The sequence below is a fragment of the Berghia stephanieae genome, chromosome 4, assembly GCF_034508935.2.
Source record: "Berghia stephanieae isolate SIO BIC M18660-M18661 chromosome 4, UCSD_Bste_1.3, whole genome shotgun sequence".
NCBI classification, from domain to species: domain Eukaryota; kingdom Metazoa; phylum Mollusca; class Gastropoda; order Nudibranchia; family Aeolidiidae; genus Berghia; species Berghia stephanieae.
Window position 1 is genome coordinate 5,000,809 of NC_088363.1, and position 27,479 is coordinate 5,028,287.

Consider the following 27,479-nt stretch of genomic DNA (forward strand, 5'->3'; position numbering starts at 1 on the left):
GTCAACTATCTTAAAATCAACTTCTGCTTAAAGTGAAAGCAACTTATTGGTCTCACATTTTCTGTTCTTTATTTAACTCACTCAACCCGAACACCGACTATAATATCCGTGGTTTACCCGGGTTGCTTGTATTCCCATGCCTGTTTATTATATTTTTCTGAGACAAATTATAGGCGTAGTATCAAAGCTACTGTTTTTAATTTTTACATGTTAATGGTAGTTGAATAAAACTATCTATGTAGAGATGCTCATTTTAACTACATTTTTTCTCCAATTTTGAAAAGTAGCAAAAATCTCTAGGATTGAGTGAGTTAAGTGTGTTCCATTGATAATGGATAAAGTCAACCCTGCTTAAAGTCAACCAGTCTTTCTGATCCACCGTGTGTTGGTTCTTATCAGGAATCCACTGTAAAGTTATTTTTAGATCTAATAAATAGAGTTGCCTAAATGAGTCAATAAAATGGAGATTAAGATAAAGGGAGTAAATCTGACTCATGAATTAACAGCACAAAATAGACGACGTTTCGGTGTTTGGCCTTTCTCAAGTAAACACGAAATATATATATTATATATATATATATATATATATATATATATATATATATATATATATATATATATATATATATATATATATATATATTTATATTAGATATTAGACCTACATCGCCGTATCCTCATTTGTGACCCATCGTCTCAAAACGGTATTATGTCGGAACGAACCATATGCTTAGAAGCCGAATTTAATTGTTAAACTGGTCAAAAATATAACTTGTTGGCATTAGCACCCTAAAATATGGTATCCATTCTCCTCAATAAAACATACAAACTCAACATAAGTGTGATATTTATGGATATAAATTCAATTTTGAACATCTTAACCAACCCGACTTAATACCGTTTTTAGGCGAAGGGTCACATTTGTGTCCGAAACCTTCTCTGCTGGAGTCAGATAGTAATCGTTCACATCTGAGTCGAATGGGGCAATACGTGTAGAATCCCAAACAAAGGACGCCGGTGTCAAACATTTTGTAATTATTGTCATTGATTCGTTTACTGATCAGGCTCAGCATCGCTTGAATCATGTTTTACGTACCAGTCAATCATCGACGCTCGACATTTTAAAGGGCCCTGTGTTGAAAGCACGATAAATACACGCCTACCAAAAGAATCAACTGGACACGGTTTTTAAAAGAATCTTTAATACGTTGAACAACTGAGAAACCGTGTTAAACTATTGCTCCAGGGGTTCTATGCCTTTGGGAGACTAATTTATCTTTATTTATTTTATTTATTTATTTTTAAAAAAATCTAAATTACGTAATAATTAACTCATCTCTTTAATCTATCATTAATTCATTTATCTACTCATACATTTATTTATTTATTTATTTATTTATTTAATTGTTTATTTATTCATTTATCTATTTGGTTTTTCAATAAAAACTTCGAAGAAGGAATAGAAGAAATAAAAATATTTTGTTCCACTTTTGCACATAAGATTTTTTATTTTTTATAAGCACCAAAGGGCAATAACTAGCAAAATTTGTTATCAATTTTTGTTTTTACTCTTTGTCAGCAGTCAGCAGTGACAACCGGCTTTTTAGCTAAATCATTGTTGACAAAAATGGACGAGCTTAGCAAACGATTGCCTCAAATCAATGTACCATTGGGTGGAGAAAAAGTTTACAAAGATGAATGTACCTTCTCATTCGATAACCCAGTAAGTTTCTTCGTATTAGAGTTAGAGAGAATCTGTGCCATGTCACATTTTTACAGCACAGTGGTTTTGCACTGCCGACAGCCGACACTGTTTGAAGTAAACAAAAGAAGACTAAACTGCTTTTCAAAAGAGGGTTGTACTGTTTACTTGCTCCATGATTCATGCAAGAAATTAATCTTCTTATTTTCAAAGTATGCACGGATTTTCCTCAGGCTCAGAGAGGCCCAGACTCAGATGAGGCAGCATGTCAGTGTTATCAATATCAGCAGGTCAAACAATTGATTAAATTTTAAAATTGGGAGGCCTTTCATAAAATCATCGAGCTAAGGGAAACAACCCAAGTATTCCTTTAACTCACCCTAAGAAATTATAAAACCTAGGGGAGGACTTCCGTGCCGTAGATTCACAGCACGCAAAGGGTTTTTTTTATGCCTTCACTTGAAATAAAAATATCTTTTGCTATCTTTATTTCAAAAACGGATGTTTCAACTTTCTTTGCAACTTTTTGATACTTCAAAACTTTAGTTCACTAAAAAAAAATTATTTAAAATGGCAGCCTTTTTAGCTTGTTGATAATAGGCTATCATAATAATATAATAAATTATTGAAAATGATATAGAGAGGTGGGCCTTTGGCCTACCAACCTCCGCTGCACGTCCAACTCGCCTTGAGCATGCATTCACGTAAAATATAAAGATTTTTTTTAAAAAACCTACCTCTGTTTCAAAAACTAGCATCTTTCACCTTTCTAAGAAACATTTTGATTTTTCAGAACTTTAGTTCGTTAAAAAATACCGGCCAATCTGACCCGTTGAGTCGAATGAAAACGAAATTTTGTTGTTTACACGGTTCAAAGGAAATGCCGTAAATAAGCTTTCATGGACTTCCTGTGTTGTTTTTACAGTGTCACGTGACCGTTTTGAGAAATTTGTCGTCTGCTACAAATAATTAGACCTGTAGGGGGTAGATATTTTCGTTGGAGCAGAGAAAAAGTGAGTATTATTTCTTGGACTTGTAGAGAGGCCTAAGGTCCACCAGCAGTCAAGTTTATTGAATAAAAGAAAAAAAGGCCTTTTTACTGCACTAATGCACCAAATTGTAAATGAATAAGGCCTTGTCCTTTTTCAATCTCAATTTTATTTCAGAGATACAGAATATCGAAGAAAGACAATTGCATCATCTGTGAACAAATACATAACAGTGAAACGTAACAATAACTGATATCGTAAGGCTTTTATAATTCTCTATGCCCCCCAAGTCTTTGGATAGTGCTTTCTTGACAAGTAGGGGACAAAGACTGATATTAAATTAGAAAAATGATGATCAGTTGCAATAATATGGTGCTTTCTTCGCAGATAGAGGACAGGGATATAGATTAGACTCGTACTAAATGATTTTCGAGTTTTAAGTAACGTAAAATGAAAGTCATTTAATTCTTGAGCGCCTCTCGGGTAGCTGGTCTGTTTCCTTCAGACCAGGCTTGTTGTATGGCTGGAGGGCCATCAAAGCGCGGGGCAAGCGAGCTGTCCTAGGAGGTGGAGTTCCTTCGGCATCACCGGCTGGAGCAATCGGTTTGTTAGGTTGTTTTGTTGGGACGATAATTTTGTCAGCAGGACCGTTGCTGGGTGGCTCTTCGAGCGGTGGAGCATCGGGCTGTACTGTCTCTGGAGTTGCTTTCTGGCCTGCTGAGTTGGAGACCATCTTGGGTGTTGCAGGCGTTGAATTATTGCTCTTTGCCACTGTTGTGGTGGGTGTAGGCAGTGTGGCTAGAGGGGCCCTGGCAATCACTGGGTGATATAGGCGCAGGAATTTTCTGTTTCTTAGTGTTATTCTGCCCGATCCATCAACTCTGACGACATACTGGTCGAACTGACGGACTTCAATAACGATTCCTGTTTTGTCCCATTTCGTGGGAAATGGTCCTGTCTGATTTTGTATCCTGACGCAGTCTCCAACAGTAAGGGGGGGTAGAATGCGAGTATGGGCAGATAGTCTTTCTGCATCCTTCATGTGCCTGTTTCTTAAGGCATCTTCCCTGTTGGCCAAGGTCTCTTGCCAGGTTTTATGGGGGATATATTTTCCTGGGTGTATCGGAATAAAGTCCCTGATTGGCCTTCCAAATATGCACATCGCAGGGGATAGCCGAGTGTCCCTGTCTGGCGTGTTACGATACTGAAGGATGGCGCATTGGAAGGAGTCTGTGTCAAGGTTCCCGTCACGACCGGTGTTGTCCATGATCATTCGTTTGATGGTCTTGACACCAATCTCTGCCCTGCTGTTGCTGTGGGGGAATGCCACTGAGGAGAGACGGTGTTGGACCCCCCAGTTGCGCAGGAACGTTGTTGTGGCTGTAGAGGTGAATTCTGGGCCACCGTCAGATGAGAGTTCATCACTGATGCCGTAAGTAGTGAAAGTGCGTCTTAGGCTGGTAATGAGGCCTGTGGATCCACCATGTGCTCTTTCCACGATGGGCCAATTGCTATATCTGTCGACAATAACTAAGTAGTTATGTCCTGCATATTGGAAAAAGTCTGCACAGATACACTGGAAGGGGTATTGGGGTTGCATTGGCGGGGTAGGGGGAGCACTTGGTTGAGTTGGGGCTATGCGGTTGCAAGACTGGCACTTTGTTCGCATTTCACTTATTGCAGCGGTCATCCCAGGCCAGAAAAATAAGGTGTCAGCGCGGGAGAACATTTGGGACACACCTTGATGAGCTGAGTGGAGGGCTCGAAGGGCTTTGTCGCGCAGACTAGGAGGAATAATTATGCGGTCATTGTACAAAGCCACACCGTCGAAACTTGTAAGTTTGTCTCTGAATTGAAAGTAAGGTCTAAGTTCTGTTGGCAAATTGTCTTTTGCATCAGGGAACCCATTTTCTATCAGGTCAATTAATTCAACCATTGAGTGGTCACTGCTGGTGGCAACACGAACATCGTTCCAAGTTATTGAGCTGATACCTCCAATGGGTATTTCTTCATCTGGGTGTAAATTGGGGTTTGCAGGTTGTGCTCTGATGGCCATGAGGAAGTCATGAGGCAGAGTAGGGAGACTGAGGTCAGTGGAGATGTGGGTTGCATCGTCGGGTAGATGGAGGTGTTCGGCTTCGCCCACTGGTTTGCGTGAGATGGTGTCTGCAGCAACATGATGGACACCAGGGATATGAGTAATCTGGAACCGATATTTCAGTGTCTTTTCTTTTAAGTTCCTGAGTCGTGGGTTTGGGATGGCATCCAAGTTCCTGTCACTGAACACCTTAAGGAGGGGTTTGTGATCAACTGCGATAATCAGGTTGGGACAGCCTAGCACGAAATGACGAGTTTTGTTGAGGGCATCTACCACAGCCAGGGCCTCTCCTTCAATCGGGGCGTATCTTGCCTCTGCTGGTGATGTAAAGCGGCTGCCCACTAATGTCACTTTCCACCCTGTTCGGCAGCAGAATGGTTTGTTTGATGCGCATGTGCAATGCTTTTGTAGTAGCCAGAATCCAATGCCATCTTTGCTGAAATCAGTGGCCAGACATGTCGGTTTGTTTTTGTCAAATATTTCCACGCCTCTCTGAATTTCTTGGACGATGATGGACTTAGTTTCTTCAAACAGCTTGTCTAGATCTTCAGTCCACACGAATGGTGTCTTGGGTTGAAGCAGTGTGCGGAATGGTTGCATTCTTTCTGCTGACGCAAAGGCATATGCGACCTGGTTTACAAGGCCAAACCAGCTTCTCACGTCGGTGATTGTGCGGGGTTTGGGAAATTTCTGAATTGCTTCTAAGACTTGTGGGCATGGACGAACAGTTGTTGGCGTAATTTCAAACCCTGCGAACTGGACTGTTTCTTTTGCAAAGGAGAACTTTGATGGGTTAAGAATGACTCCATTCCTGCCACATGTATCCAGGAACTTGGCTGTTTGGAAGAAACTGTCTTCTATGGATTGGGACCACATGATAGTGTCATCAATTACTTTTGTCTTGTTGCCGATGTCACGTATGATCTCGTCGAATCGTCTTGTGTAGGCATCGCCAGATGAAATGTACCCTTGAGGGCACACGCGATATCTGTATCGGCCCCAAGGGGTTATGAAGGTAGTCAGGTGTCTGTCCTCGGGGTCTAGTGCTATGCTGTGATAGCCATTCCAGGCATCGAAAGTACTCTTTCTCGAGTTGTGTGGAACCATGCGGGCCTGGTGGAATGGCGACTGAGTGTGGTGCGTCTCTCTAGTGGCATAGCGATTAAGGGCTTGGAAGTCCACGGTTCGGCGAGGTTTTCCCGATTTCTTAGCGCAGACAACCATCCGATGACACCATGACACTGGGGTCCCGATTGGAACTGGTTCCAGTACGCCAAGTTGATTGTCCTGATCAAGGCCAGCCTTAACCTGTTCCTGCCAGTAGATGGGTACTGGGATAGGGGTGTGGTGTGCAACAGGCGTGGCCTCATCGTCGATAAGGAGTCTCATTGGGGGTCCAGACATCATTGGTAGCCCTTGGTGCTCGCAGACATTGAAAGTGCTACTTTTGTAGTAGTCTAAGAGCCATTGTTCAAGCTTTTCTCTGTTTTCTTCTATGCCTGGGAAGGGAAGGATTGTTGGGAGGGGTGGTGGTTTCTGGCGAGGGGGACAATCGCAAGGGTCTTTGTCAGCAGTATTATTAGATTCACTATGTAGGACAGATTGGATGGTCTTCATAGAGTCTGTTATTATGGCTGATTCTATTGAAGGGAATGAGTGGTGTATGATACCAAGGTCTTTGCAGGCTTCCATGGATAAGAAAAATTTGTCAGTTGCTTGCGAGATGTAAACAATTTGACGCGTTGTTTTCCGTTGCATGGAATGTGTGAAGCCTGTTATTTGAAGGGCTAGGGCACCCACGATCTCGATGGGGTTTTGATTTGCAGCTCTCATCTTCATTGAAGTAGGAGTGAGGTGGGCAGTGGTTAAACCTAGCTGTGTAAGGAGTGAGGTTCCAGCAAGACATGATTGGCAGCCGGTGTCTGCAATGGCCAGGGCTTTTGCCGTATTGGTTGGGTTGCACAGGGTGGAATCGATTCCAAGGTCGTTAGCATCTGACGGGAGGGCTTGGATCTCAATTTGGACTGTCGGCTGTTGTGCAGATGGGCGCTTTTCCCATGACTCGCGTGCAGAATTGTACACATGATGGTCAAGACGATCAATCGAGCATAGTGCTTCAAACACAGCTGTTGCAGAGTTGCCTTGCCTTTTCTGTTTTGGTTTTCTGCAGACATTTTCAAAGTGGTGCGGAATGTCGCAATTGGTGCATATATGACCGTATGCAGGGCAATGGTTGACTCTGTCTTGTTTCTTAGTGCCATGTCCATCTCTACCACAATAGCCGCATTTCCTTTCAGGGGGTCGGTTTTGCCCAGTGAGGCGTTTTCTTTCCATTTGTCTATACGTGCTACTTGCTGCGTTGACTGATGTAGGGGTGAGCGTTAGAGGAAGGGGGTTAATCCTGCCAGCCGAGCGCTTCCCGCTTTCCTTAGCCTCGATAAAACGGATGGTGTTGTCGAGTGACATGTCTTGGTCAGCCTGTCCCAGCACATCGAGGCGAATGTCGTCGTCTGCTAAGCCGATTATCAAAGTGTCCCGAATCATCTGATCACTGTATGAGACATTGACTCCACATGTGCACTTCAAATCGTACTGACAGACACTAGCTTGACCTTTGATGCGTGCGGCAAAGGTCCGGGCTGGTTCATCTCTGTCTTGTCGCATCTGCTGGAGTTGTAACCTAGCCACCATGACGTTTTCTTGGCGGATTGCGAGTTTTTTAATATTATCGAGGAGAGTATTTTCATCACATGACGTGAGGTTAGTGAAACTCCTTGATAAGTCTCTACGGAGGGCCTCGTCGCAGCATTCAAGGAGTTGAAAAATGATGTCCTGGCCGCTAAGTCGCGTGGCGAGCTTATATTCCGACCACCTCTGCTTGAAGTATGTCCATTCCTCGCTTGTTCCTGACACAGAGATGATCGGTCGCTTGACTTTTTCAGCTTTAACCCCTGTGGCCGTGGGCGCTGTTGCAGGGGATGTAGTCGGATGAGCAGTCCTCTCGTGGATGTCGAGGAGTCTGAGCAGGACGTCTGAAGGGATGTTTGATGTCCATGATTCTAGACAGCCTGGGGCAGGACATCGTATTGCGGTGATCTCCGCGAGATCTCTAGCGTCCGTCATACTTTTAGTTTCTTCGATATGAATGAATAAGGCCTTGTCCTTTTTCAATCTCAATTTTATTTCAGAGATACAGAATATCGAAGAAAGACAATTGCATCATCTGTGAACAAATACATAACAGTGAAACGTAACATTAACTGATATCGTAAGGCTTTTATAATTCTCTAAATTGCATACCTATCTATGGACACTTTGTTCCGTATCTTTTTCCCAATAAACTTTTTTAAAAACCTGGGGCCAGGGTTGCTAGTTTGGCCTCCTGGTGGCCAAAATTTGGTTTGGCCACTTGGCCTCCTGTAACCAACTTTTTGGCTTCCTCTGACTTTCCCCGTTATATCGTTTTACTCTGGTACCGGTAAAACTTATTTTATTTGGCAATCTAAATATCTAAATGCAACACGTGCTAACGCCACAGATTGCATTTGCTAATGCTTCTATATATACGAATTTTCCTTATCCTATCTAAATTGTTTAACAAATCTAAAGAGTTTTCGCGAGGCTAAGGTGGGTTTGGTGGTATTTGGGCTCCTGCCGAGGAATCTGGCTTCTTGCTATAGCTAGTTTGGTCTCTTACTCAAAAATGATCTGGCAACCCTGCCTGGCTAGGCGGAACCTTGATAACAGAAACGGGACCCACACGATTTCGCGAGGAATTAATCATGAAAACAATTAGGATATAATTTCAACACAACTTTTGAAATTCATCAAGGATTGTCCATTACCGAATGTTTTTTGATAGAAAACAAATGCATCTTCAAATCTAAACTGCTTTTGACGATAAGCGGTAAGTTTTTATTTATTTTTCTGTCCAAACGAATGATTTGTCCTGGTTATAGAAGCTAAGTATTGGTAACACCGGCTCAGCTCTCTAATTCAATTGTCAATTCACAGGAAAGCCCAGATGGTTTGTACATCTGCATGAACAGTTTTATAGGACTTGGTAAGACATTCCTACAGCAATATTACGAGAAGACTGGCCATGGTGTTTTCCTGCGCATTCAGCGATCTAGGAAAGAGGTAAAAATTATTGTCTTTTCTGTCATTGGATTTGGAAATAGTAAATTATATGTTTTTTTTTTTGGATTCCATTTTGTTGAATGTCAATTTCATTTTGTAAAACTTGAATAGTTTAGTGTATGCGACTGTTGTGTGTGTCTGTTTGGCTCGGTACGAGTGTATTTATGGTTTGACAAGTATATTGTATAAAGCGCTTTGAGGCTTTGGCATTTAGCGCTGTAAAAGAACACATTATTATTATTATTATTATTATTATTATTATTATTATTATTATTATTATTATTATTATTATTATTATTATTATTATTATTATTATTATTATTTTTATTATTATTATTATTATTTTTATTATTATTATTATTATTATTATTATTATTATTATTATTATTATTATTATTATTTGTTATTATTATTATTATTATTATTATTATTATTATTATTATTATTATTATTATTATTATTCATGTTTCCCCATTGTCAATATTATAACAACACAATGACAAAGAGGTGGAAGAGAAACTCAAAACTCTTCTTGAATTTTTCTTTCTTGCTTTGTCTGACACTGTGTCATGCACACTTTTTCAGATCTTTATCTTACACCAGTGCCTGCTCCCTAATTTTTCACTTTGATAAATACACAATATAGAAAGTCTTGAAAGCTTTATAATTTTTGTTTTTTTATATCAAGATACCAAAGGAAGAAACACAGACAGAAGAGAAGCCAACGAAATTGGCCATCGGTAAGCTTTGTTTTTACATAGATTCAAATCAATTGTAAAAAAGAACAAAACAGAAAGAAAATTTTACAAAGATAATGCTCAAAACCGCTGACCTAATAGTAATTCGTGTGACACCTTTTGTCCAATCTGGAGAGAATGCTCTCCGATATTACTAAACGATAGCTTTGAAATTAGTCGCTAAACTAAACCTATTCATTTTCTTTTTTTTCTTATGGGCAGCATGAGTTAGCTGCTCAAAACCGCTGATCTCTACAAATATGCAATTTTGCAACAGAGCTCTTGTCTATTTGGAAACAATCTAGTTTAAAGGCTATGTGGTCTTGTGGTATGACACTCACTTTTGGATCAGAAGGTCCTGGGTTCGAGCCTTGGAAAAGGCTCTTTACTCATATTCTCTCACCATACTCAGGTGTAAAATGAGTACCTGGCCGTTAACAGCATTGTCTCTTTCCGAAAACATTGTAATATTGCCTAACAATCGTCATGGTTCGTTCTACATGTTAAATGTTCCTGTTGGTCAGGGACCCCTTGAAAAGCGCTATGAGCACGTTTAGTGGATATCGCGCTATATAAAAGCTCAATTAAAAAAATATTTTTTTAGTTGTTTTCTTATACAATGGAATTGATTTTCTATTGTTATTCTCTTGTTGTTGTTTGTTTCTCTCTAATCTACCCGTTTAATTTTTTCGTCCTCAATCTCATGATATTGTAACTGATGATGTAAGGCTTTCTTTTACTGGGTGGGGTTCCTAGCCTCTCATAGTGGGCAGGGAGGCACTTACTGTATCTTCTATTCCCCTCTATCTGTTTTCCAACATGCTTTCTGTTTTTGTCTTGGAATGAGATTACTTGGTTTTGTCCTGGCCCTGGCTAGAGTCATAGCTGGGAGGGAAACAGTCAAATGCATAGTTATTGTTTTGGGAGATGATATTTTTTTTTCCTTGTAAATCATCTCTCTGTTATGTATTATTAAATGTATTATTTTGAATGTATAATGCAAGCATATGAGTGTATTCCTCTTTGTTGGATCTTGTGCTTGTATCAGGATGAGACTTATAGGTGATCTCAAACTTAAGTACATTGGTGGTATGCTCTTGGAATCTACATCTGATCCGTATTTGTTCCCAGTTCCCCTTTGTCTGACTTTCTCTTGGTTGCTTTAATTGTAATTCTAGAACTTTTTACTATCCCAGTTTCTTCCTTTTTACTGGCGCTGATATAACCTAAATGTGTTGCAAGTGCCGTAAAAACATAAAAAGCAAACAAAGTCTTTCTTTTGATTTTCAGGTGTTGAAGGGGGATTTCAGACTGATGACAAAAGATTTGAGTTTGAGGAGAAAACGTCCATTATGATTTTACCAAAGGGGGAGGAAATCACTCTTCCAAATCCGAATCTTCCTGAAAAGGTAAACATTATTTTTATTTCATGGGTTTTTTTCATACATTTCAAGAAAAACAAATATGTATTTGATACATTGGAATAGTTTTTTTTTCCCTGCTCAAATTTTACATGAATTTAATAAATAAATAAAGAAATAAACTGAAAAGGTAAAATTATTTTTATTTCATGGGTTTTTTTCATGCATTTCAAGAAAAACATAAATATGTATTTGAAACATTGGAATAGTTGTTTTTTCCCCTGCTCAAATTTTACATGAATTTGATAAATAAATAAAGAAATAAACTTTATTCATACCTTTGGGAAATTGTTAGCGGTCATATTAAAACAATTGATTACAAAAATGTGGCTGAAAGCAAATGGGGATGTGGGGGCGGGGCAGTGCAGCTCAGCAGTACAGTCTTTGTTTTGTCTTTACTCGTTGGGGGTTAGAAAACGAACACCTTCACCCGCAATACGATTCAATAGTCTGATGTCACGCTGCCCGGCAACAGCGGCCATCTTGGTTCTAAACAAAGAAAATCATTACTTTTTATTTTTCATGCTGGCTAGAACTTTTCATATGCCTTGTGATCAGAATGTGTAAAAGTCAAAACATGATCAAATTTATGTGTTTTTTTTTCCTCCTCTGGATACCCTTTATGCTCGCTGGAGAAATATTTCATACGGGCGTCCACCATTTTTCCGATAGTTTAGAGCCAGTGTTACTAAGTTACCATGCGTCATTAGGAAGGAAGTGACGTTACGACTGTTGAAGAGTATTGATCTCAGTCCCTTTGCGTGTGAGTTGAGTGCTTTACCAGCTGAGTTGATGCCACCCTCCTTCATTATCATGATTATATATATTTGTTTTATTTTTAAAAATATTTGTGTTATTGTGTACTTGAATTATCATTCTTGAAGGAATAGACATTTGGGACTGAATTTATCTTTCATCTGTTTTAAAGATTTTTGTAATTTTTAAAAGGTTGATTATTCTTATTTGTTTTTCGTGATTATACACAAGACACATATTATAGTAAAATAGACGCGACATTCAACAACATAGTTATTGTGCAGCGGCTCTGTGGTCATGTGGTATAACACTCACCTTAGGATCAGAAGGTCCTGGGTTCGAGTCCTGGAGCAGTGCTTAGTTGACTCCTTGGAAAAGGTTCTTTAGTCACATGCTCTCACCGTATTCAGTTGTAAAATGAGTACCTGGCTATTTGCAGCTTTGTCTATGCCTAACGGGCGTCATGTCTGTCCTACATGTTAAGTCTTGCTGTTGGCTTTCGAACCTTTGTAAAGTACTTTGAGCATGTTTCGTGGATATTACACTCTGTAAATGCTCAAGTTTTAAAAATATTTTTGGTTACATAGATGTTTTTGCTTCTATAAAAAAAGGAACAATTTTAATCCAACACAGGTCCAAAACTCGATAACAGCTATCTTGGCGGCAGAAGATGCAGCTAAAATGGAAGAAGCAGCAGCGATGGCAGGGACGTGGGAAGGAGAAAAACTTGTGATTTCCAAGTAAGGAAATATTGAATGCATTGGGCAAGTCTTTGTCAATTTTTCCTGACCTCCCGTAGTGGGCAGGGAGGTACTTGCTGTGTCTTCCATCTATATGTTTTTCAATTGCTTTCTGTCTTTGTCTTGGAATGAGATTACTTGGTTTTGTCCTGGCCCTGGCTTAGAGGGAAACAGTCAAATGTATAGTTAGTTTTAGGAGATGATATTTTTTTTCTTTGTAAATCATCTCTCTGTTATGCACTGTATTATGTTTTGTTTACATGTTATATATAATTTGTAATCGTTTGAGTGTATTCCTCTTAGTAGGGACCAGTGCTTGTGTCTGGTTGAGACTGATAGGTGATCTCAAACTAAGTACTCTGATAGTGTACTCTTGGAATCTACATCTGTTTCCTATTTGAACCAATTCCCCTTTGTCTTACCTTTACTTGGGTGTTTAAATTGTAATTCTAGAACTTTTTACTATCCCATTTTCGTCCTTTTTGCTGGCGCTGATATGACCTAAATGTGATGCAAGCGTCGTAAAACCCTTAAAAACACAAACATCTTTGTCAATTTAAATCATAACCTTTGACATTATGATGTGACTCCGTGGTACGCTCTTTGCTTTGTATCAGAAAGGTACTGAATTCAAATACCCGCTGCGCTGTGTGACCTTGAGCAAATCACCTCTCCCTAGCTCAGTTTGTAGCGCTGCACTGCGGCTTACGCCTGGGTTATTCCAGTCTTCCCTTGGATTAGACCCTAAAGACAAATTTCCCCTTGGGGATGAATAAAGGGAATTTTATATAACAAGGTTGCCAATTTTCCGTATATTTACGGAATTCAGTTTGTTATAAACCCTCAGTATATTGTCTAAAAAACCCCCAAAAAACAACCTCTTTTGTTTCTGACAGACATGCTGAGAATCTTCTTCAGCTGGAAAATAGCAAGAAGATACCGCCCAGCGGATGGAAGTGTGAGAAATGTGACCTCACCAGCAACCTGTGGCTCAACCTGACGGATGGATCGATCTTGTGTGGGCGTCGATTCTTCGACGGTTCAGGAGGCAACAATCACGCCGTGGAACACTTCCAGGAAGTGGGATATCCGTTGGCTGTCAAATTGGGGACCATTACAGCCACTAGCGGAGGTAAGTGTCCCTCAAGCTGTGATTTTTGTTTTCATATGCGGCTAATGTGGTCAAGTGGTATAGCACTCGCTTTCAGATCGGAAGATCCTAGGTTCCAGCCTCGACGGTTGAGGAGGCAACAATCATGCTGTGGAACATTTTTTAGACCTGTAAATTCTCAGTCAATTAACTGAAATCAGTCAATTTGTCAAATTCAAATATTTAAAAAAAAGGAAAGAAAGAAAGAAGTGAAGAAAGAAAGAATTCACAAATCGTAGTTGAATGACCGTAAAGTAATTAGGAGTGTTCCATAACGCTACAAATAGCTCATGGGAGCCGTTAATATTAACGATGGATTTATTGCCAAGGCTAAGCGGCGCTTTTTAGAATTGGCGTGACTGAACACATCCCAGTGTAATTTCACACAGCCTTCGTTAAATTATTTTTTCACTTTCCAACCTGTCGTGATCCCAACGGTAGCCAATTTTAACTGAGCCGCCGAGCGATAAATTTCACTGTTTCGTCTAAGCCAAAATTGACCACAATTACAAGCTGGGTTTTAAAAATATAAAAAAAAATAAAATGCGAATGCCGGAAGTAACATCTCTAGTAGATGATGGAGACACCTTTAAATCGAAAGTTAGATTAGGATAGATTGCTACAAGCACATTTCGATTGCCTCACATTGTAAACAAACTGGTTGACCGTTTCTTCACTGATTGAGTACCTGATTATAAGGAACAATAGTAAGTAGCCTAATTAATTCCCGTGCAAATCAGGACGTTTTCTGCCATTGTTTTGCTCAAGCCCAAGCGAGCTTGCTGTTTTGTGGCGATTTACCTTCATTTCGATTCTTTGAATTTTTCCGCTACGCCTGCCAAAGTTTCTTCTTGATAATTCACTTCTACTTAATAATTCAGTGTATTGGCCTGAAGTCATATTTATTTGTTTTTTTTTCTCTGTCATTTACTGATTGAAAATCAAGTTTGCTCATTGCTACATTATTATAATGTTCTCACAATGGCTGAGCTGTTCGTGGATCGCAATTCAGACTTGTCGAGCATCGATAAAGTTAAAGATGTGAGTATGAGGAATAAATTCAATTGGTCATGGCTAGAAGTTAAAGATGAAAATGGTGATTATTTTTCTGACTATGTCAAAAAAAATTCCAGAGGCAGGAATATGACTTTGATGAAGTCATCTTTACCTATATGAATGACATGCTTATTTAGCATTCCTTCTACATCAAATTATGGCAGTCATACTTCCAGTAAGAAATAACACCCACTATTTTAATGTATTGTATTTATCACTCTCCTCTCCATTGATGCCCTTATTTTTAAAAAAATAATTGAATCTTCAGTTTGTCGAAGAGTTTCAGTCAATTTTTATAGAGCTCATTTACAGGTCTAATTTTCAGGAAGTGGGATATCCGTTGGCTGTCAAATTGGGGACCATTACAGCCACCAGCGGAGGTTAAAAAAAATTGAGCTTTTATATAGCGTTGCTAAACGTGCTCAAAGTGATTTACAAGGGGTCCCTGGCCAACAGCAACACTTAACATGTAGAACGGGACATGACGCCTGATAGGTGATATTATAATTTTTTTCGGACATAGGCAACTCTTTTAACAGCCAGGTACTCATTTTACACCTGAGTATGTTGAGAGAATGTGAGAAAAGAGCCTTTTCCTAGGACTCAACTATGAGCCGAGCGAGGCTCGAAACCCAGGACCTTTCGATCCGAAAGCAAGTGTCATACCACGATACTATATCATCTCACATTATCTCATTCGTCGGTAGTGTTTCATTCATCCTGTTTTGTTGATAAAGGGAAAATCCGAAACATCCATTTATGTTTTCGCATATTAATTTGAAGCTTACATTCAATTTCACACTGTTATTTATGAAGCCGAGAGAGAGAGTTAATTTTTTTTTAAAATGTTCTCATTGTCTATCTTTGTCCCTTTCTGTTTCCATTTGACATCCAGATGTATTTTCTTATGCCGAGGATGATATGGTTGAAGATCCACATCTAGCCAAGCATCTGGCACATTTTGGCATCAACGTGGCAGCTCTAGAGAAGGTAAATTGAAGTGTTAGATCCGTCAAATCAGAGGCACGTTCCTTTAATGGGACAGAGTGAGACAATGTCAATAAGATAAAGATCTGAACAAGTGTGTATGAAAGGTGCCAGACAAAGCAAGAAAGAAAAATAGAAGAAAAAAAACCATCCCAAAAAAATCAGTCGACCTCGACTGGGGATCGAACCTCAGACCTTCTGATTACCCTGGTAATCAGAAGGTCGGATCTCGATCCCTGGATGGGGTCCTTTGACCTCCCATGGTGGGCTGGAGGTCATGCTGTGTCTTCTGTCCCCTTATATCTGTTTTCCGAATTGCTTTCTGTCTTTGTCTTGGAATGGGATTACTTTGTTTTGTCCCAGTTCTGGCTGGAGTCCTTGACTGGGGGGGAAACAGTCAAATGTTTTGTTGTAGTTTTGGGAGATGATATTTTTTTCCCTTGTAAATCATCTCTCTGTTATGTATTGTTAGTTATGTATTTGGTAAACATTTGAGTGTGTTGGTCTTTTAGTGGGATTCTGTGCTGATGTCTGGTTGAGACTTTAAGGTGATCTCAAACTAAGTACACTGATGGTATGCTCTTGGAATCTACATCTGTTCCCTATTTGAACCAATTCCCCTTTGTCTTACTTTTCTTGGGTGCTTTGATTGTAAATCTAGAATTTTCTGATTATCCCATTTTCTTCGTTTTTACTGTCGCTGATATGACCTAAATGTGTCGCAAGTTTTAAGAAAGATCTATAGACTCATCTTTTCCAGAAATGTTTATCTTAGGCATTTTCTTATTTATGAGTAAATTATACGTTTTCATTTTAAAAATTCCATTTTGTTGAATGTCAATCTCATTTTGTATAACTTGCATAGTTAGTGTGTGCGACTGTTGTGTGTGTCTGTTTGGCTCGGTACGAGTGTGTTTATGGTGTGATAAGTATATTGTAAAGCGCTTTGAGGCTTCGGTGTTTAGCGCTGTATAGAACTTTTTGTTTTATTATTATTATTAAATGCCGTAAAACAGACCTGCCGTTCATACCGATTAATCGGTATCATACAGATTTGCAAGACCTTTTTTTCGTATTTACCGATTTCCCGATTTACTTGCCGATCGTACCGATTTCCCGATCTGCATGCCGATCGTACCGATTTCACCAAGTGACCAAGGGCCCGCAGCCCTCCACCCCTCTCTTTTACGTTTACTTTGTGCTTTACGTTGCACGTTAAAATTTTCAAGTCTCGTGAACTTTGACCCGTCCCACGATACCTCGATAGATCACATGACGTAGCGAGCCTCTTTGTGATGCCCTCACACAAATAGAAAACACACGGCGCGTTATTTAGTTTTCATTTCCTTTGTGAAGCGACAGCGAGCTGTACTGGTAAACTACCGCGGTCCCTGGCTTCTGACTCGTTACCAAGTGCCACCATCTTTAAATAAGTTAGTAGTCCGATTGCCAGATTGGCGTTGTGCGTGTCATTTTGGGTGTTGAGGAAAAATAAGGAGGGGGGGGGGGGGGGAAGGTTGTGACGCTTTGGTTAGTTTGGGTTTGAGTGACAAGTGTCAAATTGTGACACTTGGGATCGACCAAAAAGGTAAGGAGGCTATTAAAGCCTTATGTTTTCTTAATAAATATTGTTTCTTATGCTTCGACCTCTAATTTTACGTCTCATACTGATTTTTTGCCCCAGATACTGATTTTTTTACAATGTCATACTGATTTCCTTTTTCGTGAAGTGGCAGGTCTGCGTAAAACCCTGTAAAGCAAACAATCTTGATCCCCCCTTTGCATGCTCTTCCATCTGAGATATCCTGTCTCCCTGGGTGGGGTTCCTTACCTCCCATAGTGGGCAGAAAGGCACTTACTGTGTCTTTTATCCTGTTATATATATCTGTTTTCCAACATGCTTTCTCTCTTTGTCTTGGAATGAGATAACTTGGTTGTGTCCAGGCCCTGGCCGGAAACCCTGGCTGGGTTAGGTAGAGTTTTGGGAGATGATATATTTTTCCTTGTAAATCATCTCTGTTATGCACTGCATTGTGTTTCTTTATATTATGTATGATTTGTAAAACATTTGAGTGTATTCCTCTTAGCGGGGACCTGTGCTTGTGTCTGGATGAGACTTTTAGTGATCTCAAACTAAGTACTTTGATAGTGTGCTTTTGGAATCTACACCTTTTTCTTATTTGAACCAATTCCCCTTTGTCTTACCTTTTCTTGGGTGCTTTATTGTAATTCTAGAACTTTTTACTATCCCATTTTCTTCCTTCTTACTGGCGGTGATATGACCTAAATGTGTTGCAAGCGCCTTAAAACCCTTAAAAACAATAACATATCCTGACTCCATTGTGTGAATTAACCTATTTGAAATTTGTATTCAATCTCCAGACTGACAAAACAATGACAATTTTGAGATTTTTGAAGGGTTTATGAATGTGTAAATTAAAGAAGTAAGTAATCCTTCAGAGCCATCAGGTGCATTGTGCCAGTTGCTCGCTACCATTTGGATAGGACGCTAGTCTATCACAGAGAATTTCCACCAGATCCAACAGACCCAGCTACTCAGTCACTGCTGCGTGGACAGGGGTGTGGTGGGGGGGGGGGGGGGGGGGGTCAGAAAAAAAATCTCAACTTCACTTGGGATTGATCTCGGTCCCTTTACATGTTCTACCAAATGAGCTGTCAGGACCCCTGCGGGACTATGTGGTATTGTGGTAGGAACTTGCCTTTGGATCTGAAGGTCCTAGGTTCAAATCCCATTCTGAGTAGTGCATAGTTTTAGTCCTTTGAAAAGAGTGTTTACTGACATTCTCTGACTGTACTCAGGTGTAAAAAGAGTACCTGGCCATTAACAGCATTGTTTTTTGTTGGAAAACATTGTAATATCACCTTGCAGTTTGCATGCCTTGTCCTTCATGTTCAGGGTTGCTGTTGGCTTGGGACCCCTTGTAAAGGGTTTTGAGCATGTTTAGTGAATATGTTGGGCTATCTTAAAGCTCAATTTCATGTATGAATTAAACTATTTAACTGGGTGGGGATCCTGACCTCCCATAGTGGGCAGGGAGGTACGTGCTATGTCTTCTATCCCCCCATACCCGTTTTCCAATTGTTTCCTGTCATTGTCTTGGAATGAGATTACTTGGTTTTGTCCTGATCCTTGCCGGAGTTCCTTGGCTGGAAGGGAAACAGTCGAATGTATAGTTATAGTTTTGGGAGATGATATTTTTTTCCTTGTATATCATCTCTCTGTTATGCATTGTATTATGTTTAGTTTACATATTATATTATATGATTGGTAAACATTTGAGTGTATTCCTCTTAGTTGGGACCTGTGCTTGTGTCTGGATGAGACTTTTAGGTGATCTCAAACTGAGTACTTTGACGGTGTGCTCTTGGAATCTACACCTGTTCCCTATTTGAACCAATTCCCCTTTGTCTTACCTTTTCTTTTGTGCTTTAATTGTAATTCTGGAACTTTTTACTATCCCATTTTCTTTTTACTGGCGCTGATATGACCTTAATGTGTTGCAAGCGCCGTAAAAAAAAAAATAAAATCGCCTTGCAGCTTGCATGCCTTGTCCTTCAGGTTCAGGGTTGCTGTTGGCTTGGGACCCCTTGTAAAGGGCGTTTAGCATGTTTAGTGGATATATTGGGCTATATAACAGCTCACGTTAATGTGTGAATTAAACTTATTTAAATTTGAAAATGAATTTGATATTCCAGACTGACAAAACGATGACAGAGTTGGAGATTGACATTAACCAGAAGATTGGGGAATGGGACGTCATACAGGAGGCGGGCAGTGCTCTCACTCCCGTGCACGGGCCAGGCTTCACGGGAATGCGGAACCTGGGAAACAGCTGCTACATGAACTCTATCATGCAGGTGCTCTTCCATATGCCAGACTTCCAGAAAAGGTGGGAATTATTCCGTCTAGTTTAATGCTGATAGGCCACTTTGCTACATGAACTCTGTCATGCAGGTGCTCTTCCATATGCCAGACTTCCAGAAAAGGTGGGAATTTTTTTACTGTTAGGAAATACGATGATGTGTTAAAAATAAAACAGCGTGGCTCAGTGGTACGGTCTTTGCTTCCTCCCACCAAATCCAAGCATCAGTAACACACTTTATAGTCACCTGGAACAACTACAAAAGACGTCTAACCTCTACGTCATGGCACAAGACCGAAGGGCTAGAGCTCCGGTGGTCGCTGGTTCGTAAGTAAGTAAGTACCCGAAAGGTCCCTTGTTCAATCACCCCCGTTGCGTTGTCTTGGCCTTGAGCCCTAGCTCACTTTGCGGCGCTGCTCTGCGGCTGATGCCTGGGTTATTCCAGTCTTCCCTTGGAATATACCCTTAAGACAAATTTCCCCTTGGGGATGAATAAAGGGAATTTTTTTTTTTTTAAAATTTTATTTATTATACTGTGTGGGTTGGGAGCGGGGGGTGGGGGAGCTTGTTGCTTATGATGATGCGTGAAATCAACATTTTTCCAAGGACTCAACTATGCACTGAGCGAGGCTCGAACCCAGGATCTTCCAGTCCGAATGCGAGTGCGAGTGTCATACTACAAGACCACAGAGCCGCACTGATATATGGAACAAAAGATGAGAAGAAAAAAAATGGTGTTTTATATTCTGCTGAACACCTGCAGGTATTCAAAAAAAAAAAAAAATATATATATATATATCTCAACTGCTGACTCTCTTTTGATTCATATAAATCAGAATAGGAAACATGTATTTTGGGTCAATACATTTTCTTTGAATTCTGATTTTTGAAAAAAAAATAAAGAAAGAAAAATACCGACTTTTTGTTTGTCGTCTTTGGCAGGTCTACAGCGTCAACAGTGTTGTCTGTCGAAAAAAAAACTGTAATATCGCCTAACTGGCGTCATGTCTCGTTCTACATGTTACGTGTTGCTGTTGGTCAGGCACCCTTTTTTTAAAGCACTTTGAGCATGTTTAGTGTATATTACTCTATATAAAAGCTCAAGTGATGTTTATTAAAAAGAAAATATGAGTTTTCAAGTAAAAGTGATACTAAGCTTCTAGAAGCTGAAGACTGTAAAAATATAATGAACCAAAATGAATATCACTTACTTACTATCCAGCTCTAAAAAAAGCTCAAGAATTCATAAGTATTTTTGTTTTCAATGCAGGTATCTTAGCAAAGCTGATCAGATTGTTAATTCAGCTCCAAGAGACCCTACTTCAGACTTCAATACACAAATGTAAGTTAATTTTTGTGCGTTGGTGTGTTTTAGTTTGGGTGTTGATGTGTTGCAAGTATAGTTTTTTTCAGCTGATTCCACACAAGTTTTTTTATTGCTTGTTTTTTCTCTAGGAAATGTCATCACGATGGAAAGGTTAAGGTAAAAAAAAACTAAACAGTCACCCATCTTGTCACTGATCAGACTATATATATATATATATATATATATATATATATATATATATATATATATATAATATATATATATATATATATATATATATATATATATATATAATATATATATATATATATATGTATATGAGGGGTAGGAGGTGGAGGTGGCCAAGTGGTAAAGGCATTGCACTGTGACCTGAAAGGCTCCAGTTCAAGCCTCGCTTCAGGCATTTTCATTTTTCTTTTTCCTTGGGCAAGATTATATTATTATTAACCCCAATTTGTTCACTTTGTGTACATCATGGGTGATTCCTGTTGACATCAGACTACGTTTGTTTGATGGGTTATCTGTATTCCTTCATGGAATGTCTAGTCATCTGCATTTAAAGATGTCGTGCAAAAGGGCGTAAAAAAAAATAATATATATATATATTTAATACTTTGTTTATTTTAGTATTTGTTTATTTTTTTCCGGGTCAAACTCATTTCATACTTTGTTTATTTTATAATTTGTTTTTTTTTTTTTCAGGGTCTAACTCATTTAATACTTTGTTTATTTTAGAATTTTTTTTTTTTTTTTTCAGGGTCAAACTCATTTAATACTTTGTTTATTTTAGTATTTGTTTATTTTCTTCAGGATCAAACTCAGTAGTGGTCTTCTGTCTGGTGCATACTCCATACCTGTGTAAGTTGTTTGCATGAAAGTGTGTTTGATATATTATATTATAGTCTGTTGCTGCTGATTTATGGTATGACACACGCCTTCATACTGAATAAGATCAAAGAGAGAGGGAATGGGGATACCCCTCTCAAGTACATAATAGACGGTGCCCCCGTTTCGAGCCGAAATAAGTCCCAGCAACCCTTTTAAGTAGAGTCCCTGACTTCGGACAGAGCTGCATATACGAGATGGAAGTCGGTTTGGACGAATTCAAAGTGCTTTGTTCCCTGATCAACAGCTAACACGTAACATGTAGAATGAGACACAACGCCTGTTAGGCAATATTACAATTTTTCCCGACATAGACAATGCTGTTAACGGCCAGGTACTCATTTTACACCCGAGTACGGTGACATAATGTGAGTAAAGAGCCTTTTCCTAGGACTCAACTATGCGCCGAGCGAGGCTTGAACTCAGGACCTTCTGATTCCAAAGCGAGTGTCATATCACAAAACCACATAGCCGCATGACAGACTGATACTGTTCTACTGGCGTTATGGGTTGTCAACTGTGATGAAAACTAAAAGTATCTCGAGCACTTTAAACATCTTTTAAAAGTCAAAATAATTGACTAGGTCACTGAAGAATCAAATTGAATTTTTTGAAAGAGAAATGATTAAACTATTCGTGAGAAGAACAAAAAAAAAAATAAATGCATGCTTTTTTGCTTTGGAAAAAAGTAATGGTTTTTTAAGTTGAAATCCTGATTATTTAACAGTTTCATACTGTTCTACTGGGGTTTTGGTTTGTTAGGTGTGACCAAAGCTAAAATTATCTCAAAGTATCTCAAGCTTTGTAAAACTCTTTAAATAATCAAAATAATTGACTAGTTTATAGAAGAATCAATTTGAATTTTTTTCATATAGAAACGATGATACTGTTCATGAGAAAAGAAAATAATTAAAAAATCAAGCTTTTAGCTTGACAGTTGTGACTAAAAGTGTTAAAAAATCAAAATAATGGACTTGTTTGGATATGGTTTTGTACGTTTTCTCAACATTTCAATAACATTTTGTCATATATTTTTTTTTTTTTATTAACAGGCAAACAGCAGAGAGTAAACAAACAGAGGGTTCAGGACCTACTTATATTCCTGTAAGCTCTTGTATTGTGTGAAAGTTCAAGTAAAGTAATATGAACTTTATTAACTCACTCAATCCTAACACCGACTATATCCGTTGTTTACCCGGGTTACTTTCCCCCCATGACTATTTATTACATTTTTTTCTGAGACAAATTATTGGCTATTTTCAAAGCTAATGTTTTTAATTTTTACATGTTGATGGTAGTTGAATAAAAATATCCATGTTCATGCCCATTTTTAACAAAAAAAATGTTTTCCAATTTTGAAAAGTGGCAAAAATCTCTAGGATTGAGTTAGTTAATCAAACAAGCGAAATCATTTTATGTATCACATTGTTCTGAGTTTGGTCATGCAAACGGTAATCATCATTACGGAAATACGAGACAACAATAGATGTTGGTAAGAAATGATATTGATAAGATGATGATGAGGATGATGATGGTAGTAGGTGGAAAAAAATCCAAGTTGCTAAATCTTTTTTGTTGTAACACTATTATTAGTATTCTCTGCATTCCTTGGACTGCAAAGGAAACTAACCAATACGTGAAAGAGTCCCTGGGTATTAAGGAGCTGTATCTAATAAAATCAAGATGATACAGAAACTATGACACCCTTAAAAAAAACTTTTATAAATGGTATTGTGGAGGGTAAAAGGGCGAGAGGAAAACCAAGGAGAATATGTGGTCACAAGGCATCAGAAATGGATGAATAAGCCCGTTACTGAATGTGGAAGGAATGCGAAGGACTGAAGCTTGTTACAGTTAGCAGTTGCAGAGACCTTGTCCTGGAGGGATAAGCCACGATTTTGGTGATGATTATTAGTATTACCATCTTGTTTCGTTGGTTTTATTTGCCATTTTTTCTCTTTCTTTTTCTCTTTCATGTATGTTGTCATCAAATTTTGTAAACTATTGGTGAAAACCTAAAAGTAAATTAACTTTTACCTTGAAATTTCGTTAATCATTTATTATACCAGATAAATCAAAGCAAATGCTAAGAATTCCAACTGGTTGACCCGAGTAATCGCTTTTTTAGTTCCTCTCATGAATCAAGTTTTACTTTTGTGTTGTTTTGCAGCCTCCAAGCGGAATTCGTCCACAAATGTTCAAGACATTAGTGGGTAGAGGCCATCCAGAGTTTTCCACAAAGCGACAGCAAGACGCACAGGAATTCTTGCTCCACATCATTTCATTAATTGAGGTAAATCAGTGTTGTTATACTTGTTAGCTGCTAAAAGCTCTGGACGGTAAAAATAACAAAACAAATGTGAATGCAACAGCTTAAAAAAAAAAGGAACAAAATACCAATCATGGAATGCATCGAGCTCAAATGCCAATAACAAAAACGCAACAATAAAAACATACATACATATCATCATCATATCTTGTCGCGCCAGTGAGTCAGCCAGTCCCGGGCAGTCTGGTTGCATTCCCTCAGGTCAGCATTGGTGCAGTGAGGTCCCAGTGAGCATTCGGACAGGATGTGGTCCATGGTCTGTCTGGGGTGACCGCATGGGCATTCAGTGCCCGGTGAGATTTTCCATTTAAAGAGGTTGGTGGCGGTGTTTCCCACCTTTGCTCTAGCTCTGTTCAACGCCACATACATACACTGGTCAAAAACCAGATAGATGGCAGAGAAATTCCATGATCACTGTCACCCGTTCAGCCATTGACCACTTTTAACATTGCTTGACTTTGTATGACAAGATGAGACAATGTACTGCTGAACCATCGAGCCACACGTCATCATCACCAAGCCGTTTATCAACAAACAGGATGAATAAAACTACAGATGAATGAGATACTGTGGTAGTGGCGTTGTTAAGATGAATAAACCTTTCCTGCCCATCAATTTTTTGTTTATTCATCTTAGCAACGCCACCACCACATTATCTCATTCATCTGTAGTGTTTCATTCATCCTGTTGGTTTATAAAAGGGAAACCCGAAAAGTCCATTTTATCTGTTTTCGTAATTGAATTGAAGCTTACATTCCATTTCATATTGTTATTTATTTCTTCGAGCTTCGAGCAGCAACAATTATATTTTTGGAATGTAAACAGTTGGCAGGTTTGTGCTATCATCCAAAACCACAGGATTTTTGGGCTAAAGTTAGATTTTCCCTCCCAATTTGAATATTTTTCTAGAATAAAATTTGATAAAATCAAGCGCTCTGCTTCACCTGTGCGGCTTTGGGGTCTAGTTGTATGACCCTGGCTTTCGGATCGGAAGGTCCTGGATTTGAGCCTCACTCGCTCAGTGCATAGTTGAGTCCTTGGAAAAGGCTCTTTACTCACATTTTCTCTCCATACTCAGGTGTAAAATGAGTACCTGGCCGTTGACAGCATTGTCTCTGTTAGAAAAAAATTGAAATATCGCCTCACAGGCGTCATGTCCCGTCCTACATGTTAAGTGTTACTGTTGGCCAGAGACCCCTTGTAAAGCGCTTTGAGCAAATTGAGTGGATATTGCGCTATATAAAGAAAAATAAAACATTAAAATTCCCTTTACTCATCCCATAGGGGAAACTTTTCTGTGGGGTCTATTTAAAGAGAAGACTGGAATAACCCAGGCATCAGCCGCAGTGCAGCACTGCAAATTGAGCTTGGGTGAGGTGACTTGCTCAAGGCCACACAGCGCAGTGGCGGAAGGTTGTACTCGGTACCTTTCAAGTACGAAGCAAAGACCGTAACGCTGAGCCATGCTGCCCCTAAAAAAATCTCAATGTATTCTTTTTTTGGTTGTTGTTGTTGTTTTTGTTGTTGTTGTTGTGTTTGCATTCCAGGTTAAAAAGGTGTTTTTTTTGGGTTTTTTTAATGATCGCTGAAAGGGAGCTCAGTAGGAAAATAAATAGCACTCCTCCCCTTCACCATTCCATTACCCAACACAATGATTGATATACAGTTTGCCAGCTATGCCAGAACACTGTCCTTTCCATGTGTTTTGTGGCAAAGCTTGTGGTCATTTTGATAGGGAATTAATTATCCATTGGTGACCGTACTGCTGAGCCTAGCTGCCCCTAAAAAAATCTCAATTTATTATTTATTTGGTTGTTGTTGTTTGCATTCCAGAGAAACAGTCGTGGTACAGATAACCCTTGTGACTGTCTGCGATTCGAAGTAGAAGAGCGAGTCCAATGTACGTCGTCTAAAAAGGTTGCTTACTCTCACCGTGAAGATTATTGTATGTCCGTGCCAGTACCTCTAGATGCTGTTATCAACAAAGGTTTGTATAGCTATGTGTGGCTGGCTCAGAAAACCCGGAAAAATGCGCAAATTTCATAAATTTTGAGTTATGCATGCAGTGGTGTAGGATAGACCACATCTTTCTGATCATTTACCACTTTATATTTTCTTTCTACGTCTATTTCTGGGTAGGGTTCCTGACCTCTCAGAGTGGGCAGGGGGGTTCATACTGTGTCTTCTATCCCCTTATATCTGTGTAGAATAGACCACATCTTTCTGATCATTTACCACTTTAAATTTTCTTTCTATGTCTATTAGAACCCAAGTTATGAATTTTTTTCTGAATAAAATTTGTTTCTATGGGAAACACTTTATCTTCAATTTTGGCTCGTATCTCGAATCGAAGCTTGCCGCATCTTCCCGGGTTTTCTCAGACAGCCTCACATATAATTTATTCTATGGTTGGTGAACAAAGTTTATTATTTTATGTACAAATTTTTATATTCCATTAACAAATTTTTAATTTTTGTCTTCTTTTTGAACAAACTTTATGTGTATGTGTGTGTGTTTGAGAGAGAGAGGGGGGGGGGGGGGGGGGGAGGGAGAGAGAGAGTGTGTGTTTGTGTGTACTTTGATCTTGAATGAAAGGCATGCATTTCCATAATATAAACATATTTATTAATTCAGTGTTATATGTTTGTTACGCTGACGTGTTATTTGTGTGTTAAGCCGATGAAGTGCACAGTCTTGGAATCACTCGATGACATAATCAGCGCTATGGGGTCTTGTGGTATGACACTTGCTTTCGGATTTGGAAGGTCCTGGGTTCGAGCCTCGCTCAGTGCATAGTTGAGTCCTTGGAAAACATTCTTTACTCACATTGTCTCACTGTACCCAGGTGTAAAATGAGTACCTGACCATTAAAAGCTTTGTGTATGTCGGAAAAATTGCAATATCGCCTATCAGGAGTCGTGTCTCGTCCTTTATGTTAAGTGTTGCTGTTGGCCAGGATCCCTTGTAAAGCGCTTTGATCACGTTAAATGGATATTGCGCTATATAAAAGCTCAACTTTAAAAAAAACAAACAAATTAGTTCCGCAGGTTTAAGTGCCCTAGCTATATTGCAGAATGATCTTACAAAAGACATTTTTGTACACAGTGCCTTGTGTCCACACTGCAGTGATTTGAGGGTCCCGAGAACTCGGTAGAAGACTTGCTTCAGTTGTTTATCCTGGTTTCTATAGCGTGAAATGGACAATAGCAATTGCTTGCTACCCTTTGGATAAGACACTAGTATTTAGTAAAGTAATTTCCACCAGATCTAACAGACCC

General features: G+C 39.1%; 1 protein-coding gene across 1 annotated transcript in view; it reads left to right on the plus strand.

Annotated features, from left to right (window-relative positions):
* Window positions 1-1,554: 1,554 nt before the first annotated feature.
* The window catches only part of LOC144969925 (ubiquitin carboxyl-terminal hydrolase 5-like), a 36,458-nt gene continuing 10,533 nt past the window's right edge, over window positions 1,555-27,479 (plus strand). Inside the window, exons 1-13 of the mRNA XM_078909000.1 lie at window positions 1,555-1,723; window positions 8,804-8,929; window positions 9,618-9,669; window positions 10,957-11,075; window positions 12,477-12,583; window positions 13,480-13,715; window positions 15,685-15,779; window positions 19,494-19,687; window positions 20,931-21,002; window positions 21,798-21,845; window positions 22,925-22,976; window positions 24,043-24,165; window positions 26,035-26,188. Coding sequence (XP_078765126.1) covers window positions 1,628-1,723; window positions 8,804-8,929; window positions 9,618-9,669; window positions 10,957-11,075; window positions 12,477-12,583; window positions 13,480-13,715; window positions 15,685-15,779; window positions 19,494-19,687; window positions 20,931-21,002; window positions 21,798-21,845; window positions 22,925-22,976; window positions 24,043-24,165; window positions 26,035-26,188 — 1,474 coding nt within the window. The 5' untranslated portion in view covers window positions 1,555-1,627. The remainder of the gene's footprint in view (window positions 1,724-8,803; window positions 8,930-9,617; window positions 9,670-10,956; window positions 11,076-12,476; window positions 12,584-13,479; window positions 13,716-15,684; window positions 15,780-19,493; window positions 19,688-20,930; window positions 21,003-21,797; window positions 21,846-22,924; window positions 22,977-24,042; window positions 24,166-26,034; window positions 26,189-27,479) is intronic.